This window comes from Baudoinia panamericana (assembly GCF_000338955.1).
Source record: "Baudoinia panamericana UAMH 10762 unplaced genomic scaffold BAUCOscaffold_4, whole genome shotgun sequence".
In the NCBI taxonomy this organism is placed as follows: Eukaryota; Fungi; Ascomycota; class Dothideomycetes; order Mycosphaerellales; family Teratosphaeriaceae; genus Baudoinia; species Baudoinia panamericana.
Window position 1 is genome coordinate 1,556,614 of NW_006911260.1, and position 18,635 is coordinate 1,575,248.

At 54.8% G+C, this 18,635-nt stretch overlaps 11 protein-coding genes across 11 annotated transcripts; 5 read left to right on the top strand and 6 right to left on the bottom strand.

The window, feature by feature from the left end:
- Positions 1-564: 564 nt before the first annotated feature.
- BAUCODRAFT_66485 (uncharacterized protein) lies at positions 565-1,350 on the bottom strand (the record flags this gene model as incomplete). Its single annotated transcript, XM_007676411.1, has 3 exons — positions 565-654; positions 845-879; positions 942-1,350. The coding sequence occupies 3 exons, from the start codon at positions 1,348-1,350 to the stop codon at positions 565-567; spliced, it is 534 nt and encodes a 177-aa protein (XP_007674601.1).
- Positions 1,351-1,709: 359 nt separating this feature from the next.
- BAUCODRAFT_32535 (uncharacterized protein) lies at positions 1,710-2,872 on the bottom strand. Its single transcript, XM_007676317.1, has one exon. The coding sequence runs from the start codon at positions 2,832-2,834 to the stop codon at positions 1,890-1,892; it is 945 nt and encodes a 314-aa protein (XP_007674507.1). The 5' UTR covers positions 2,835-2,872; the 3' UTR covers positions 1,710-1,889.
- A 222-nt stretch (positions 2,873-3,094) lies between these two features.
- On the top strand, positions 3,095-3,634 carry BAUCODRAFT_121357 (uncharacterized protein; the record flags this gene model as incomplete). The annotated part of the gene is made up of 1 exon (XM_007676888.1): positions 3,095-3,634. One exon carries the CDS (start codon positions 3,095-3,097, stop codon positions 3,632-3,634), a length of 540 nt encoding a protein of 179 aa, XP_007675078.1.
- Positions 3,635-4,335: 701 nt separating this feature from the next.
- Positions 4,336-5,708, top strand: BAUCODRAFT_428060 (uncharacterized protein). The gene has a single exon (XM_007676889.1). It carries the CDS (start codon positions 4,561-4,563, stop codon positions 5,446-5,448), a length of 888 nt encoding a protein of 295 aa, XP_007675079.1. The 5' UTR covers positions 4,336-4,560; the 3' UTR covers positions 5,449-5,708.
- A 148-nt stretch (positions 5,709-5,856) lies between these two features.
- BAUCODRAFT_428064 (uncharacterized protein) lies at positions 5,857-6,545 on the bottom strand. Its single transcript, XM_007676890.1, has one exon. It carries the CDS (start codon positions 6,313-6,315, stop codon positions 5,887-5,889), a length of 429 nt encoding a protein of 142 aa, XP_007675080.1. The 5' UTR covers positions 6,316-6,545; the 3' UTR covers positions 5,857-5,886.
- Positions 6,546-7,613, bottom strand: BAUCODRAFT_428063 (uncharacterized protein). Its single transcript, XM_007676891.1, has one exon. The coding sequence runs from the start codon at positions 7,448-7,450 to the stop codon at positions 6,776-6,778; it is 675 nt and encodes a 224-aa protein (XP_007675081.1). The 5' UTR covers positions 7,451-7,613; the 3' UTR covers positions 6,546-6,775.
- Positions 7,614-8,540: 927 nt separating this feature from the next.
- BAUCODRAFT_428085 (uncharacterized protein) lies at positions 8,541-10,075 on the top strand. Its single transcript, XM_007676892.1, has 3 exons — positions 8,541-8,812; positions 8,904-9,078; positions 9,141-10,075. The coding sequence occupies exons 2-3, from the start codon at positions 8,918-8,920 to the stop codon at positions 9,994-9,996; spliced, it is 1,017 nt and encodes a 338-aa protein (XP_007675082.1). The 5' UTR covers positions 8,541-8,812; positions 8,904-8,917; the 3' UTR covers positions 9,997-10,075.
- Positions 10,076-11,119: 1,044 nt separating this feature from the next.
- Positions 11,120-11,702, bottom strand: BAUCODRAFT_23251 (uncharacterized protein; the record flags this gene model as incomplete). The annotated part of the gene is made up of 3 exons (XM_007676132.1): positions 11,120-11,262; positions 11,297-11,443; positions 11,501-11,702. 3 exons carry the CDS (start codon positions 11,700-11,702, stop codon positions 11,120-11,122), a joined length of 492 nt encoding a protein of 163 aa, XP_007674322.1.
- Positions 11,703-12,669: 967 nt separating this feature from the next.
- BAUCODRAFT_66325 (uncharacterized protein) lies at positions 12,670-13,446 on the bottom strand (the record flags this gene model as incomplete). The annotated part of the gene is made up of 1 exon (XM_007676400.1): positions 12,670-13,446. One exon carries the CDS (start codon positions 13,444-13,446, stop codon positions 12,670-12,672), a length of 777 nt encoding a protein of 258 aa, XP_007674590.1.
- Positions 13,447-14,042: 596 nt separating this feature from the next.
- On the top strand, positions 14,043-15,922 carry BAUCODRAFT_32542 (uncharacterized protein). The gene has a single exon (XM_007676318.1). It carries the CDS (start codon positions 14,145-14,147, stop codon positions 15,882-15,884), a length of 1,740 nt encoding a protein of 579 aa, XP_007674508.1. The 5' UTR covers positions 14,043-14,144; the 3' UTR covers positions 15,885-15,922.
- Positions 15,923-16,125: 203 nt separating this feature from the next.
- On the top strand, positions 16,126-18,120 carry BAUCODRAFT_428189 (uncharacterized protein). Its single transcript, XM_007676893.1, has one exon. It carries the CDS (start codon positions 16,366-16,368, stop codon positions 17,986-17,988), a length of 1,623 nt encoding a protein of 540 aa, XP_007675083.1. The 5' UTR covers positions 16,126-16,365; the 3' UTR covers positions 17,989-18,120.
- Positions 18,121-18,635: the final 515 nt, after the last annotated feature.

An 18,635-nucleotide genomic window follows, 5' to 3' on the forward strand; every position in this document is an offset into this window, starting at 1 on the left:
TAATGCTGCTGCCTTCGCTGCAGTGGAATCGCAACGTGAATATATGCCGTCTCCGATTCCTACAAGCGGACTTCATCCCGATATCACCACCTGCGAGTGGGCTGTGCAGACATGTACCCAATGCCGTCAGCAAGAACGCCGTTAGCTGCGACGTAGTTTCGCTCGGCTTAACGCCTTTGTATTGCGGGCCTCAAATCCTTCGCCATAGACAGGTCGTAGTGCAACTCGAGTTCTGCCGACGCGTTCTCACAGTCAGGCTGAGATTCTTGGCTTCTTCCACTAGGGGCTGAATGACAGAACGCGAATGCGAAAGCGAGTCGATGTGCTGCACGTTGATGTTCTCACTGCTTTACCAACGAAATGGGTGACATGTTTTGGGAACAAATTAGGCAGGTGATAGCCCGTTTGTGGTATATTGTTGAGAACGACACAGTCGGGTGTTGTAACACTTTTGTGCCCCATGGTACAATGCTATTGATACACGTTCATTCTCCAATTGCTACATTTTTGGTGGCTCAGGCAAATGCCCCCCATTGGACATGATGGGTCTATGGCATGAACTTTCTATTGGTTGCCCTTCTTGGCATCCTCCTCGGCGTTCTTTGGCACGCTGACCATCTGGGGCACAGTGACGGAGTTGAGGTGACGGAAAGCCTGCATCGCATTCGTTAGTAAAGCGATTTGAGGTTGAAAGGATAGTATATTGGCCAAGAGCTGGTATCGGAGCGGTCCAGCTCACCCTTCAGACCGGCGTCTCCCATGTGAAGCTCCAGGCGTAGAAAACCCAGCTCTCGCCGTAGTGAAGCCACCAAAAAGGGTTTATTAACATCCAGAAAGAACTCACATTGCTGATGGTGCTGTCGGGCAGCTTGCCGTCCCCTATAACATGACATTAGCCTTCACACTCTCCGGCCCAATGTGGCGGGACGACCAAGACATACACTTATCAGCCACCTTCGTAATCTTCCCACCCTCGTGGTAGATCTCCACCAAGCTGTGGATCTTCTGCTCCTTTCCAATTCCCTTGATAACATACCGCGTATCCAAATCCATCGTGATCGGGTTACCGTTGCTCTTCACCTCATGGCCTAGTCGCTCGATCTCGCTGAACGCAGTCTGTAGACCGTACCACTGCGCCGAGTACTGCTTACGGCCCTCGGCGATGGTTAGCGGGTCGGTGAAGACGGCATCATCCTTCCATAGCGCCAGCTTGGCGAGGGATGGGCGGCCAGCGAAGAGGTCGAGGACGGAGCCAACGAGGGTCTGTTGGTGGGAGTCGAGGGAGACGCCAGGGGCGGTCTTGATGTTGGTTGACTCAATCTTGAGCTCACCGACGTCGTTGGAGGCCATGGTGCGGACTTGGGAACAGGAGAATGCAGGGGTGAAGCGTGGCTTGGTGATGGTGCGGGTGAAGGTGCTACGGAGGGATTGCATTGGATTGATGAAGGGAAGGAATGGAAAGTTGTTCCATACTGACTGTAGCTCTACTAGTATACTCCTTAGGGCAGGCACGGAGGACGCGAGGACGAATGTCATGACGTCGGTCGAGAGCCACGTTTCGCGGAATGCACGCGTCAAGCCGTCGTCACTGAAGCCAGATCTGGGGAAGAGCGACGGTTGTCAGATGAAATCGGGTTACAGTTTCATCGGAAGCGGAGACTGCACCGACCCCGACCTATTGTTTCTGGCGAAGACAACGACGTCGGTTTGATTCGAACCCTTTACAATCAATTTCGTTCAAGGCAATCCTAATCTTACTTGGTTAACCTACAGTATTCAACAGGATGAAATACACCATCCGCATAGTCCGTGACGATGTTGTATTGTTGAACATCTTTCCCATGCCGCTAGTGAAGACCCAAACGCCACGCTTAACGATCACATTAATATCAAACCTTTTTCGACCGCTTGCTCTGCCTCGAATCAGCAGTAGTAACAGCCTCCTCACCCTTCCCAGCCTTCCGGTTCCTTGCAAAAGCCTCCTCGGGCGGCTCATCCATCGCAGCAGCACGCTTAGCACTCTTCTTGCCTTTGCCACCCGCATCACCAGCATACTTCGCCTCCAATCCATCAAGGAAATTCGCAGCCCGACCCTTCTGCCTCTGCTGAATCAACGCCGCCAGATCTCCCATCCCACCGTCTCCCTTCCTACCCTTCTTCTTGGGATCTGTCGACTCCTCAATAGCTTTTTGGGCTTCCTTCGCGTCACGCTCCTTCTTCTTCCTCGCCTGCTCCATCCGCTTTGCCCTGGCCTTCTCCGTCTCGTCAGTATACTTCTTGTACGCCTCCACCTCCCCGTCCTCAATCGCCCTGTCGATGATCGCCCGAAACCGTTCCTCGTCGTCCAACATGTCACTTAGCATGATCTCCTGGTAGATACTCGCCATAGCACCTTTGCGATTCCCATACGCTTTCAGCACATGCTGTCTCTCCTCCTCACTCCCCTTATACTCATTCGCGAACTTGTTGATCGAGTCCTCAGTGACAACATTCGCAAATTGTTCACGGTAGAAGTCGGTCCAGTTGAAGTCATCGTCTTCGAGGTCTAGTGTCTCGGAGGTATTGCCAGTGGTATCGTAGCGTTTGCGCCGCCGCTCATCCGAGAGAATGGCATAGGCGAACGCGATTTCTTGGAACTTGGTATGAGCTTCCTCCTTGTCTGCGGGTGGAGCCTTGTCAGGGTGGTATCTGAGGGCTGCTCTGCGGTAGGCGGATTTGATCTGATCTGCATCTGCATTCTGGGGGATTGAGAGGACAGTGTAAGGATTTATTTCTGGAGGTGACTCGTTAGGGTCATCGAGGTCCTGCTCGTCGCGCGTCGTTCGAGATGGCATTTTGATGACAGGTATATCAATGGGTTGATTGTGTCGTTCTCGAAGCTGTTTCTGATTGATTGACAATTGCAAGAATCGATGACAGTGGTAGACGCGCCGGAAGGACGCGACGCGGTCTTGGCAACTCTCCGTGCCGAGGTTCATCGGAACTTCACTTCACTTTGGTCTCTTCCGATCAACGATGATTTAAGTGAAATGGAAAGATGACCACGGCAGTGAGCGATGGCAGTGAAGCTGAATATACGCTCCACAAGAAGTACATGCAGCTAGCCCTCGACGAAGCTCGCAAGTCTCCTCCCAAACCAACCAACTTCTGCGTGGGTGCTTGTCTCGTGGCGCCACATACCCCAGACGGTCGGGATGAACAACTACTAGCAACGGGATACACACTCGAATGTTCGGGCAACACGCATGCCGAGCAATGCTGCTTCATCAAGCTCGCTCAGCGGTACAGTTGTGATGAGCAACACGTGGGCCAACATTTGCCGTCTCATACTGTGCTGTATACAACTATGGAACCCTGCAACAAACGCAGTGTAGGGAACTTACCTTGTGTCGACCGTATCTTGATGCTGAAGACTAGTGATGGTATGCAAGCGATCGGTAAGGTGTACGTGGGCGTCAGCGAGCCGGATACGTTTGTGGGTGTTAATGAGGGCAAGAAGAAACTTGTGCAGGCTGGCATTGAGGTGGTGCATGTGCCCGGACTTGAGGAGGAGATCTTGGCCGTTGCTAGATCTGGGCATCCGAAGGAAGGAGCTTCCGAGCAGCATCAGCTACCAGTTTCTTCAGGCGGTTGACGATGACCATGCGCCTGATGACCAAACCACGGCTCGACTACACGAGCTTAGCATCTTTGACAGGCAGCATGCTCAATTCGACCTTTGACCTTCGCAACAGGCCATATACAGCAACAGGCTATGTACCTTCAACTCGACATCCACTTCTGCTTACGAGCTAAGCTTAGCAAGACTACGATCGTGCAAGCACTATAACCAAGCAATTCGGAGATCTTTTTACTCGCCTTATTCATCGACGGGCTTCCAATTGTGGCACCAAGAAATCGCTGCCGGCCGGACCTGAGGGAGACATCACCCATGACAAGCGATGTGCCAACCCTGCGGAAGAAGGCAGCTTCTGTAGACCGCGACCGGCTGCCGCTGTGTGTGAAGACCCAGCTGCTAGTGTCAAGGTCCGAGCGGAGCAACAAGCGGCCCGTGTGGTAGCGCTGAGTGTTTCTCCTCCACCATAGTGTGAGGAGTCAGGCACCAACATACACCGGCGATGTCATCATACATCTCACGCCGCAAAGACCTTTTGCTTGCCTCTTGCGTCAGGAGATGACTGCGGGGAGGTCATTCGCTCGAAGTAGGAGCGCAAGCGGTTCGGCCGCCAAGAAGCAGCTTAGCGACAGATCTGCGACAGAGCCTCGCAGCGGCGCAGGCTCTGCCCTCGCTTGCTCTCCTACTTAGAAGCTCCAGTTGCTTTCATTGTGGAGAAGGCTGTGCTTTGAACCCTTAGTGCGGGCACCTACGGACCGCTCAGCATGCTTGACACCTACAGGGCCCCAAGACAAAGGCGTAGCGTTTCTGTTCCGCTGCTTCTCTGCTTGCTCGCTGTGGCAGCTAGGCAAACGTCTATGCGTGTTGCCTTTGTTGCCGAGGTAGTATGGGTCGACATAAGAGTAGAGCAAGAGGCCTAGACTGGCTTAGTATCAGCGACACCAATGCCGCCTCTCAGAAAGTTACATTCGTGCCAACCAGGTTCAAGAATCCAGGAAATCTTTCGTCAGACTTTGTCAGATGCGCTCTCCGCTGGTGGCAAAGCCAAGACGACAAATCCCAAGCTCATACCTGGAGGAAAGACGGCCTTTCGTCACGTTCCCGAGGGCCGCGGTGGCATACTGAACTTCCGCAAGCCCATCTTTGGAACCGAAGATGCAGGAAAGAGCTTGACAGACCAGGACCACGATCGTATCCATTATTTGGGGGTGACAGGCGTCAAGACCTGCGTAGGTGTGTACTTCGCCCTCGATGACAATCGCTGCTTCCTTGCCCATATCAACGCCTGGCGCTATGGCGGAACGCGAAGGCTGAGTCTTGACGAACAACAGCATCTCGAAGAAGGATCGCGATTCAAGAGTGTCACGATAGAGATGCTACGCAAGCACTCGGAGAAGCATGACTGGGATCCTAGGGAGCCAAGAATTCTGCAAAGTCTGCTGATAGTGTGTCCAGAAGCCTACGATCCCCTACGTGTGTTGGATGCCGCACGACGCCAGGCCGATAGGAGCATGCAGCCTAATCCCACACGGGACAGGCTCAGACTACAGAGTGGCTGGTGGCTGATCGAAGGGATCAAACAGTTCCTGGGTCCCCCGCCGGAGACGCGGCACGACGATCAGAGCGAGGGGTTTGTGGTTGAACATCATGATCAGAGCAGGCTTCCAATCAAGTATCGCCTCAGCAGTCACGAGTGTTCGTACCAGAGGGAAGGAGAGCCGCCGGAGCTTGAGCGGTATGAGTTAGTGGAGGAGGCTATACATCACCCTGAGCTTGGAAACTGGATGATCGGCGAACGTGACGGAGTGATACAAGAGTGGGATCCGAGGTGAGATGGCAAGGTTTCAAGTAAACGAGTCGGCCAACAGTGAGTATCTTGCTCAGATCAGTCACAATTCTGCGAGCCACTTGATCGGTCTAGGGGAATGAGTATAGCTGCCGTCACATGCTGCATGTCTGAATATGCGTACCTCGCTCTGGGCATTCGCGCAAGAAGAACCGAATCATCTTCCGTCAAGCTCGGTAGGTTGGTAGGATGTAGCCTCCGGCTTCAGGCAACAGATAGCCGCTACCGTACACGTTTAATAATAGCTTACTCTTGAAGTCTACGTCCTGCATCATGCGTCCATCGTCCTGCATCTTCTGAGCCGGCGTCCAACAGTCACCGGCTCACAACACAGACTTATGAAGGACTGTGCCGAACAAGCAAGCACAAGTAATGGCAAACGAAGCAACTAGTCCCCTTCACTCATCCGAAATCGCATCTTGTGTTACCCAGCGAAAACCGGACCTCCCGTGGCGCACGCGCCGCTGTTCCACAGGGGCAAATGCACCGACAAAGAACACATCGAAACCGCCGCAGTGACGCAAAGGCCTTTGAACAACCTGCTGCCTGAAGGTGGGAGAGTTGCGATGAGCGAGCCTTCAACATGCATATATCGTCCACATCGCCGACCATGCGGTCTCCCGATTTTCTCAATTTCTGTGATCGACCAAAGAACGGTTGTCATCTGATCTTGTCCGACTCTGAATCCAGCTATCGCCCGCCAGAATGCATTGCACCGCAACCGCGTTGATGCTACTCGCTTCGCTGCTTGCCATAACCGAGGGCTCTCCAGCCGCCGGAACCTTGCTCCAAGCTCGTCAAAATGCCCTGAATTGTGTCGGAGAGTGCGACGCTGATTACGATACTTGTTCATGCTACACGAACGAGGCTGAACTGGTTGAATTGGAACTCACTGAATGGCAAGCATTGACGTCAAGTGGCTACGGGCACGCATACCTAATATACCGTTTCAACAGCAACATCGATCTCAATCCTGCCTGCTCGACTGCGGTTGCATCTATGGTGATGGGTAGGTTAATGGTGATTGCAGCGGCGGGAACCGTAGCCAATCTCAGTGCCTTTTCGTGCAGGGATTCCATCTATTGCAAGATAATGTAGGCCGACTTCAAGCGATGTGCCTGCCCATCAACCGAACACCGCTCACGACGACCTCGACAAGCCTCTTAAGACCTTGCGAGGAGTTGACGCTGGAGCTAAGGGACGGGCACATCTGTTGCGGCCAAGACGTCCGTAATAGCCATATTTGGCAGCAACCACGGTGCACCTAGCTCGGAAAGACAAGTAGTTCCAGTTTGGGGCCGTTCACAGACCCATCAGCTGCCGACCGAGCATCCTGCTGCCAATGCTAGTGATAATGCCGCTGTCCATCCGAGTAACATCTGCTTGCTGAGCGTGTCAGCGCCACTAGTCGCTGCGGCGCTTGTCGCAGTAAGTCCAGACGTAGTGGCAGTGATGGCAGTCAGGCTTGCGTGGCTCGTCATAGCTGTCGATGCTTGCGTGCTGGAAGCACTAGTAGAACCGGTCGTGGCCGATGCAGAGCTGTTCGCTGCGCTTGAAGCGCTGCTCAAAGGCACAGTCGTGTTTCTCCCCACAACCAATCCATCACCACTAGACCCACGAAATAATGCGCTGACTGCCACTCCGTACAGTGAAGCCCCTGCACCGCCTGGCGTAAGTACAGCTCCGTTGATCAAGATGTCGGTGCTGGCTGTCTGGACGGCGGTGAGCACTTGGCCGTTCAGGGTGACGACGGCTCGCGGCGCAGTTGTCTCGGAGACGGATAAGGGCACGGTGTACATGCTATCCAGTACCAAGGCTGCGGTTGCGGCGCTGATGGCGTTGCCGTTGATCGTCGTTGCTGGTGCACCAGGGGTCAAGGTTGCATTGCCTACGACGATCTCGCCGCCGCTACCGGGTGCCGGGTGAGCGGTGTAAGTCTGCTGGCCTAGGATGACAACGGCTTGCGTGACGCCGAATTGTGCGGGCATGGTGGAGAAGGGAACGGTCTGGCCATTGACAACGATCTCGTTTGATGCCACGCTGATGCTGTTGCCGCCGATGACGGTGCCAGGTCCGCCAGGGGACAGGGTTGCTCCATAAACGGCGACGGCTCCAGATGGACCGGGGAGCTTAGTGGCTGTTTGGACGAGGCCGCCGAGCGTGACTACAGCTTCAGTGACGGGTGGGATTGAGATGGAAGATGTTGGGTTTGAAATTTGGGGCGGAGGCTCTCGTCAGCAGGGCGCCGCACAAGAGACTAAGTGTGCATGAAATGAAAGGCATTGTGGAGTTGAGAAATTAAACATTCTCGTTCTTACGTCTTCCGGCACAATAGATACATATATCGAGTCACGCATTGAGGATTGTAGATCATATGCCGATCAGTTTGGGGCTGAGCAGCTTCGGGGACGAGCAATAGTACTACCGCACGCTCACCATCGAGCTTATACCCACGTTCAGAAAGAGCGGACGCAGTGATATCCCGCGACACATATGTGCTGTAAGAAGCAACCAGTGTCAAGCACAGTGGCAGTCTTTCCAGTGCAGGCGAGGTGGGGAGGTGGGGAGGTTATGAGCCTAAGGCCACAGCGTGGCAAGGGGCTGGCATTTCGAACTCTGCTTAAGTACTGTGTTCCCTCTGACAAGCGGGTCGGTCGATCCCTGTCTCTACAAACGTAAACATTGAGACGTAGACCACTCGATAGATGAGGCTGCGATATTCGAGAAAAGCGACAACGGTCATCTGGCGTTTCGCTCTAGGGCACGAAAGATCAAATTGGGACCGAAGCATTACGCATTGACTGTCGTAGTAGGCCAGCGTCTTCGCGAATACCTATCGAAACCTCCGCCGAGTTCGTTTCTAGTGGGAAGTATTGGGAAGGACCATGGCAAGCTCGATCCACCGCGTTGTTTCACAATTAGGTATTGCCCGAGCTAGCAGTCAGCGGCACTAATACTCCCATGAGTGTCTTATCGGATGATGGCTCGGTGAGGTTGGGAGCGTCGGTAAAAGATTCAAGTCCACTGGTACTCAACGACAAGCCTATGGCATCCCTGTGACACCCATCCGAGAATTATCATGCTATAATATTCGGGAAGTCGAGAAAGGCGTTTGTGATTCTCGGTGCGCAGTCGGATGGAGACGACATGTAAGCCGAACGCGCTAGGGACGGTCGATGTGCTTCCCGTCTCCATCCCTGCATCCGAGCAGCGTCGCATAGCGGTTAGAGTTCGGTCCTGGTGTTCCAATGGCGTAACCTGCAGACGGACCTACACTTTCGGATAATGCTCGATATTTGAGGTTCCAGTATAAGAGCGCTTCATAGACGAGACTGAAAACCGCTGAGGCAGTAAGTACATCTCCAATGCCTTTCACCCGACTGACAACCCCAACACGGGCACTCTTCCGGACAGTTCCAACGAGACTGACACCACCGACAGTCAGAACCTACACAATGGCTTCTACCCTTCCGCAAACTATGCGAGCAAGCCAATGGACCACGACATCCGGCGGCCTTGATAAGAACCTCAGGGTAAACACATCTGCACCGTTACCCACAAATGCCAAATCTCTCAAGCCCGGCGAGACGTGCGTCAAAGTAGCATATACCACAGTGTTAGCCTCGCATTACCCATCATCCACTCCGTCTCAACGCAATTGACACTTGACATCAACAGCAACCCAGCCGACTACAAAGCCGTTGAGACTCTTCCCTTTCTCTTCTCAAAGCCAGCAACACCATGCATGGACTACTCCGGCACCGTCGTTACCACCACCCTTCCTCACCTCAAGCCCGGCGAACTCGTCTTCGGCAAGACCGAACCGCCCGTCTTCGGCTGTCTAGGCGAGTACGTCGTCGTAGGCAAAGCCGGCTGTGTTCCTGTACCTGATTCTGTCCGTCTCAAAGACGCCGCATGCGTGGGTGTCACGGGTCTCACTTCCTACCAATGCCTTGCGCCCTACGTCAAGGCGGGGGACAAGGTGTTCATCAACGGCGGTAGTGGCGGCACGGGAACTTTCGGGATCCAGATCGCCAAAGCGATGGGCTGTCACGTAACCGCCACCTGCTCCGGGCCAAATGTGGATCTTTGCAAGTCTCTGGGAGCGGACGAAGTGATCGATTATCGCTCCACAAACGTGGTGTCGCACTTGCAGCGCAGCGGAACGCAGTACGACCTAGTCGTCGACAACGTCTTCTCCGACGCTTCTCTCTATTGGGCATGCCACAACTTCCTCAAGCCTTCCGGGAAATACGTCACTGTTGTCGGAACACCAAGCCTCGCGTGGCTGCGCGACATTCTTTCCGTCTTCCTCTGGCCGAGCTGGCTAGGTGGTGGCCAGAGGAAGTTGGTGTTCACCTTCTGCACGACGAACGCGGTTGAGTATGAGAAGATAGCAAAGTGGATGCAGGAAGGCAAGGTCAAGGCTGTGATCGATAAGGAGTACAACCTAGAGCAAGCTGGAGAGGCGTTCGCACATTTGAAGACCGGCCATGCGAGAGGGAAGGTACTGATCGAGGTGTCTGGAGAGTGAAGTGTGGACATACATCATTGTAATATCTAGTCTTGTTGTTAGCATTAGCGTAGCGTGGCTCTGCCAAAGCCAGGTGTGGATCGAAGGACCTCCGACCTTTGACAATAATTGTTCGCTTACCTATTCCCCGAGCGCCTATTACGGCCGCACTGATTCATCAGGACTCTTCTATCATCCTCCTCGCGGTCTTTCGTACGTTGTCCGGGTTCGCCATCATGGTACGAAGCACGCCCGCCGTACTGCTAGGAGAGCACTCATCATCCGAACGTGCGACAGTAGCTTGTCCCACTGGGGCAACATCTCGTCGTTTCATCGCCGCATTGGGTGAAAGACATGCGTACTGGCTCTGCGCACTTCTGAGCCGACAGAGTTCGTTCGTCTTGCAGCTTCCGGGACATGGACCATACCCCGGCGGCGTCCAACCACGCTGCTTACGGTTATAGTACTGCTGGAACACCGTGTCACTATTCTGTAGGAGATTGGTAATGTTGTGCATGAACGCCAGCGTCCACTAAACCCTTGGGTCTGTGTATGGCGGGCTGAGAAGTGAGCCATAGGCGGACTTGAACGAATAGTATCTCTGCCAGACCGGGCCGCGTGAGTGATAACCCGGTGTAGAGAGGTTGGCAAAATAGACCGTATAGTTCAGGACTCCAAGCCTAACAGGGTCCGCGCTGTAGATGCGGAAGTTGGGGTTGCCTGAAGTGGGAGTCAGGCTGGGAGCAATGTAGCCTACGATACGAGTGTCCCGAAGACACCGCGGAACAACATTCGGTATCGGTTCAGTTACACATTCATCGCTTGTGGCAGTCGGATAGAACAAGACGTCGCCTTACTGCGCTCGCGGTCTTGGCATGATTGTATGATGCAAGTTCGTCCAAGAAGCGTCCCATTACTCAGAACCTGAATCGTACCGATGTCGCGTCCAGGTACATCTCAACGTTCTTCGCCACATCATGTCGGACGAGTACTGAATGAAGCATAGGAGGTGCTGACACGGTCGATATCGGATCATGACAGAAATGCGATCGCGAGGTAAATCGTCGCCTCCACCTCCAACGGCAGTCGTGTCCATGACATATGACGCACCACAACTGCAGAAGCACGGCTTGTTCATGTATACCTAATGGGTCCACATCGCCATCGTCCCAAACCCGCTAAGCGTGCCTTTGGCACGGTTCACGAGACCTTTTGTGATTGGCTTCCCAATTGTGCCGTGCAGAGTTCCACGAAGCCGGAAATCCACATCGGCCTTCTCTACAGGATCTGTCCAGTGAAGTCAGTAAGCCCACTCACGCACGTGTCCGCAGTTTGAATGCTTGGACGAGAAGGACCAACGAACCGACGCCCTTCTCATACAGCTTCTCCCGCATCTCGCGGGTGTAGTAGAACACGGGATGATTCCGGGGCAGGTCGTGGTAAGATTGCCAGGCATAGTATCGGTCGCCTGCATGCTGTCAGTATCTCGTCGCAAGCGGCTGATGTTCGGAGCCACCACGAATACCTTTCTCCGGCGTGCTAGGCCGCACGATCGAGCGGAGGAGTTCTTCCGGTGCTGGAGGGTAGTCTTCGCTGTCCCAGTCATCGCCGGGCTGCTGCTCCTCTCCCTCACCCGCGACTATGGCCCTTGTACTGGCAGTAGCGGTGTCTCCTGTCTGAGCTGTCTTTGCGACGGGTGGCCTGTACGCATATCGTGTTCCGATCATAATTAAGTGGAAAGCGTGAGCTACAGTGGCGGTGTAGTTTGCTGGAATGATTTCAGACAACTCATAAGCCCCTTGGACTCTTTTGACTCCCGCTTGTCTGCCTACTTAAGATCGACCGACACCCTGTTGCTGAACTTGCTGATGTAAGCTGCTGACATGGTTGCGAACATGCACCATTACGCGGGGTGGAGGGGCGCAGTCGTACGCCTCTTCTGCAAGCCAAGGACTGCGCCCGATAACGATGATGCTACCTCGGTATGGTCGTGAAGATGGTAGCAACACTAGCTTCGTTCGAGATGCATTGCACGCTTAGAACAACAGACGTCAAAGTCGGCTCAAAGCATATGCAGAGAGGTTGGTTCCCGGCTAAATTCGAGCTGGTATAATCCAATGCAGCGTGAGGGGTCAAAGGAAGCTGTAGCAAATGCCGTGGGTGCCTCGATCATACTCACAGAATTCTTATTGTTCGCCATAGTCTTTCTTCCAGTATTGGTCCATGAATGTCACGAGGTCATGCCGACCGTACGCTGCAGAAAAGCGGCAGACCAGGTACCATTGCGAAATACCTGACCAGTTCGTATTGCATGCTGTCCGCATCGGAACGAAACCATGGCCTTCTTCGACGCAAGTGAGTCTTCTGCGTTCGCCTTAAAAGCCTTTCATTGCTTGTTATAAACCACGGGCCGCGCTCGACAGCGGCGCTCGTCAAGCTTGTTTAGACGTGTAGGTACGCTTGACGAATGCTAATGCGACCAAGCTTTTTGCTGCAGCAGTGGACAATCCATGCGACCGCCAAACTGTCGTGCTGTTGACCCAACTGATATTGAGCATGGCGAGCCCGCAAAGTGGTACAGTCAGCTACGCTCCAGTGACCCAAGTGGTAAGTCGAGCAGAGCCTCAAGCCGGCGATTTGGGTAGTCCGAAGCCGATACGCACCTTGACGTACAGTTCGCGCATGCTGTTAAGCTCAGTCCCAAGGCGCTGGGATTAGATGACTGCCCTTCAGCGCACCCGCATTATACCTCATCTCCTTCTCCCTTCGACGAGCCTCGCGCTTCTCATCGTACGTCCGCTTCGCAGCACCGTACTTATTGTGCCACTCTCGCCTTTTCTTCGACAACTCAAACGCTTTGCGCTCCTCCTGCCGGCACCTCTCATCGATCTCGTGTTGTTGCTGCCTCGTCAGGATCCAGTCCTCAGCCAGCACATCTCGCTTCCACTTCGCCGTCTCCGCCCATGCGCGAGCTTCCGCGTTCGTGTCGTCCACGGTGAAGAGGCGTTTCAGCTCGATCTGCCGCACGCCTCGGAAGGCGGAGATGGTGCCCTTGACTTTCAGCACAGAGCCAATCTCCAGCGGCTTGCGGTGCAGGTGAATTGTCGGCCCACTGCCAATGATTACATGGATGTCTACATTATCCACTGTAGTATTGGAAGGACACTCCGCATTATCGCCTCGCGTAACCCTGCGCGCTTCGATCTTGACATCGATGCATGCCCCGCTGCTGTCATCGATGGTCAAAATCGTATATCTACCGCGTAACTCGATGTCGACAAGAATACCCACGACGCGCGTGTATCGGATGGGATGGTAACCAAAGAAGTAGATCTTCTGTCCTTCGAAGCCTGACTCAGTCCGTAACGCGTGGATGTCGGTGGCTGTGAGTGGGTTCCAGTGGTCCCATGTTTGTGAAGCGTTGAAATAGCGCTTCGGATAACTTGTACATGTTGCGACCTCGTCACTCATCTCAACATCGTAGCTTCGTAATGGTCCACCATACGGCCTTCTCTGTATCGTTCACGCAAGAGGGCATGGTTCGCTAATGCAGTAAACAAGCCGTCGCCCCGAGGTCGGCGCCTGTTCCCGTGATCAGTAAGAATGCAAAGACGCTAATGCAAGCACTACCGAGGCTTTGCCGAGCACACTCAAGCTGCACCAGCCCTCGCACAAGGCATGTGGGCGTGTCATGAGTGATGGTACCCCTCTGAGGCTCCTGCTCTGTGCCAGCACGACTTCATCACCTTGTGCCACATGCATTTCTTCTCATCGTCCGTGCAGCTTCCCTCTCCGCAAGCGCCCAGAGCATGGACCAGCGTGCGTTTGCACCTGCAGCCGGCCCCTCCCGCAACTCAAACGGGAAGCCGAGATTCTGGACAGCGCTTCCGTCTCCAATCAGCGTCTCCTCTTCGCTTTTCACAGCGTTCCTCCACCATCACTGGACGGTGACAAGCTGTTTCCCACCGCTCCAGGCTCGAGTGTGCCGCCGCATTGGGCCTCGTCCTCGCAGTATGTCGGGTAGAGGCAGTGAGTATGTATGTGTAGACTGTCCCCATCCTTTGTGGCCCATCGGCACGATCAGCGTAAGTTTGCAGCTTCCCTTGTTATATCGCCTTTCGCATATCAAGAGACGGGACGGAGGGTCTTGTCTGCAAACCTTAGATACAATGGGCAGAGGCGGAGCGATCTACCTCAGCTACTCAGCACTGGTCCTGCTATCTACCGCTTCTGGTACTCTCGCGAGAGACGGCGTCAACAGCGGTGTCGGCTTTGGTGGCGCAACCGCTACCTGTCCCTTCTGCAACCTCTGGCCTATCTGGATCGACAACGGGCCCCCTCCTTCACCGGAGAACGGACCGCCGCTGTCTGCGAACGCTATCAGGAATAAGGCAATCCTACCGTATGAGGTCATCGCGATTGTCTGCAGTTACGTTCTCACTGTTCTCATTCTCGGGACGCTACTGCTCACGGTAGGACGAAGATTGCGAAAGCGCGCGCAAACCATGGCGGAGAGGCCGCAGGAGCTGGTCAAGCCAATGAGGAAGCAGTTCGATCCGTCTCCCATCAGCCCGCGCAGCATGAAGAGCTGGTACAGTCTCCGCAGGAAGAGGAGCGGCAGCATCCGGTCTGGCGCCAGCCAGCTGAACAGTCCTGGTATGGATAGCGTGGTCAGCTTTGACACGAGTGTTGTGGAAGCGGACAAGCGGAAGCAGCAGGAACAGATGGAGATGCTGTATGCGGCAGTCATGGCGGAGGATGACCGCAAGACGAAGAGTCAGACGACACTTGCTATGGCGCCGCCGGAGTATCAGCGAAAGCTTCCAAGCATCATCACCGATGCGCCGCATATGCGTCATATGCACACGTCACAAATGAGTCCGCGCAGTCCAGTCTCGATGAAATCACCAGTGCGCGCCATATATCCGCCGAATCTACCCATGTCAAGTGGGCCGCTGTCGCCCACGCGCCCTGGTAGGGAGTCTGGCGACCTGCGCGCCAACCGTAGCACTCGCGCTTCGTCTTTAGGCAGCAGATCAGCGGCGGACCCAGCTCCGGAGGCTACCGGCGGCAAGAAGCTCCGCAAAGGCCTGCGCAATCTCAAAATTAGCGCGCCGCTCCACGCGGACGATAACAGCGACGGCGCTCGCACTCCGCTGTCACCGCGCTATTACACTGACCCTGGCGTTCCGCCCGAGCCGCCGACTGCGCGGACGATTGACACAACGCGAACGGGCCAGTCGGACTACTACCCACCGAATACACCAGGCACTGCACGCACAGACGCCAGCTGGCGATACCCGGACGAAGACGACCGCGGAGACGACACCGAGCCAGCAGAAGAGGAACAACAAGAAGAGGAGGTGTTAGACCAAGTGCGCGACCTCCCCCAACCACACCCCAACCGCCTCAATACGCACAACTACTCCAACCAAGCCCAAGCCCTCACAGACGCCGCCTCCATGCGTCCAGACCCCACAGGCACGACACCACAGAATAAACGCGGTGCAGCATCCGCCAGCGACCCTTCCCGCCCGCTCCCCTTCCGCGCCCTAAACCTACTCCAAGAACAACAACGCGCCGCCGCCGCTGCGGCGTACCCACTCTCACCTATGTCGTGGCAACATCAACACGCGCCCGGGCAACTCCAGGTCCCCATGTCGGCCGGACCAGGTCAGACACAATTCGTGTCTCCCCGTCGGGATCGTTTCGCACCAGGGATAAGAACGGGTATGGCGACGCCGTATAGTCCCTATATGCCGTACACGCCCGTGACGCCGATTACGCCGCACTTGACCACGCGGGTGGAGAGGCGGCAGCGGGAGCGGGAGGAGCGGCGGGGAAGGGGCGCGATTACGGAGGAGGAGGCTGTCGTTGATGAGGGGGAGTTGTGGAGTTCGGGGTACTGAGAACTCTCGTTATGTAACCTTGTATGTGTCTGTTCCCACTATGAACGAGATCCAGGAATGTGTGATCACGACTCATGTTTCCATCGCTATTCGTGGAAAGATGGCTACTGTACTGTGAATCGGCTGGTTGGCGGTCCACTCGTGATTTTAGGTGCGTGGGAGTATATCTGTACCTCACAGCCACCTCCCTCTATCTTTTTCCGGCATGTCATTGTTCGTAGCCTGTTTCGTCTCTCATCTACGTACTCTGGTGCTATCACTACTCAGCGAAGCACTGTCGTGCTGGAATCCCCCTGGCTTCCACAGCATATGCTGCACCTTACGGGCCGACTCAGACATCCATCATGCTCTAGAAAGTTCTACCTCCGCCAGCTCATTTATTTCGATCTTAGCGACCTATACATCAACAACCTTCTGGTACGAGCGGGTGCAAATGAGCTGATTCTTCGTCAATATCGGCTCCTAGCGTACGCTACTGCCCATGCACCGCCTGGCCCCAACTTTATCAGGACCGTCCAACCCTGGTGTTGAAGACTCTTCCAACACCGTGTTGCTCCCGGAGGCTCTCGTGTTGCGATGGAATCACGCATCGCTTCGAGTGAGATGCCCCTACTGTCTCCGGTCACACAGCCATGGTTACGGACACGTGGATGACGAGGAAGGCACAGATCAGACCCAGCCAGGATGGAAACTGCGCGGGACCACAAGGCGAAGGCATGGCGATTGTCTGTCTGGCGGCGAGTATATATTCACCTTTCCACCTACCTACAGCTCGGATGATGTCGACTATGGCTGGATGTTCGACCGGGATAATTTCGAATTCGTGGCAATGACACAGCAAGGTCCCGTGCCCATCCCGATCAACGAGCTTCGGGACGGCCGGACTCTGTTACCTCAGCACCAGCAGCGTGAGCAGATGACTTCTGTCTCTGATGACTCCGATAGCACCACTTCTGAGACTGACGAGCTGATTGCGGCCACGGGCACCCTGAACATCACATCTGATAAATCCGGAAAGGCTTCAGAGGCACCTTCGACCAAGGATTCCCAAGCCATTTTCGACGAGCTGTGTGAAAGCAAAGACTATCGCCTGGATTTATACTTCTCCCACTGCATTTGGAAAGACATCGACCAGCTCAGAATCCTTTTCTCGAAGTACCCGGACGACCGATTCATCGATTGTACCGACGAAGAAGGCAATACAGGAGTGATACTTGCCGCAGTTGAAGAAGGCGGACTGGGTACTCTACGCTGGCTGCAGGACCATGGTGGGGACATTGACCAGTCGAATCACTACGGTCGCACTCCGCTCATGGAGGCCGCCTTGTGGGGTCGACTGGAGACCGTGCAATACCTGACTTCTCGAGTCGCCAACCTTGTCGCTCGCGATGGCAGCAGCATGCGAGCAGTAGACCTCGCAACCGACACAGCACGGAATAGGAACGAAAGGCTGTATCGAGCTGGAAAGGTATATCGAGAACCCGCCGATGCTGTCCGCCAGCGCGAGCAGATTAAAGCAGTCCTAGACCGCCTTACCAGACCTGCTGTCGTATCAAGCGGTCCGGCATTGCAACGACGCGCCTTTTTCAGTAGAAACCTCGACGGCACACTTGAGCTGTATCGACCTCAGGTGCTACTGTCTCCGCCAGGTGGACAAGGCGGGCAGTATAAAGCGTTCGCCACGCTTGACCGCGGACCATCGTACCCATACATAAATGCGATGAGTGGATACACTCATGCTGGCTGGCCAAACGTCCTCGACAACACAGTGTGGACTGACGTAGCGGAAAAATTGCGCGCAATGCTTCGTCTCCCACCCGACAGACGTGCAGCATGCCATGTCGAGCCTCAACTGCTCGGGTTCCTGGTACATCACCATTCGATCCAATATCTCGAAGATACCGGGGCGAACTCAAAGCTCAAAGGGCTCGCAAGTGTAAAGCCCGATTATACGCTAAACCCCATCATTACCGTCAGTAAGCAAGATCTGTGTGGCCAGTGCTTGGAGTTCTTCGAGCTTTTCAAGACCCGCTTCAGCAACTGCAACGTAGTGTTTCACTGCGTTGGCGACTCGGCGTCAGCTGTTTTGCAAGAACGAAGATAGGGCGAGCAAGCGATAGGTATGATCTTAGGGGCGAGTATGCTGGCCGTGGAGGGACTTCACATCAGTCCTAACCGCTTTGTATGGGACATGGACCGACGACATTATTGTTCGGAGATGGGTAGCCCGGCTCCAGCTACAGTCATTGTTGTGTGAAGCGCCTATTAGCCCTCAGCAAGCGCGCGCTAGCGGCTGGCCGCATTTGAGTCGCGAACCGCATCGCGAACCGCGCGCTGCAATGAGCGAACCGTCGACTGAAAGTTGGTATGAGCGGATCAGTCAACTCCGGAATGCAGATGCACTACTTGCGACGAAAAGTCTACTTTGCTGAAGCGGTGCTTCAAGCGCTCCACCCAGGAATCGAACTTGGGTCTTCCGCGATGATTGTGCAGAATTTGCAAGCCCGGCGGACCCGCCACTGTCGCCAGCTCAGTTGCTGCTTCGGGAAGCCGGAAGACGCTGAAGTGACGATCTGGTTGTCCAGCGCCGGATTCAGGAGGGTTTCCGTCCTAATCACTGGAGGCCACATTGTTGGCAAGCCTTCCATCGCTCATAGATGGGCTGAGAATTGGCTGCGTACCTAGATGAACCCAGTTTTGTGTGTGTGTGTGTGTGTGTGTGTGTGTGTGTGTGTGTGTGTGTGTGTGTGT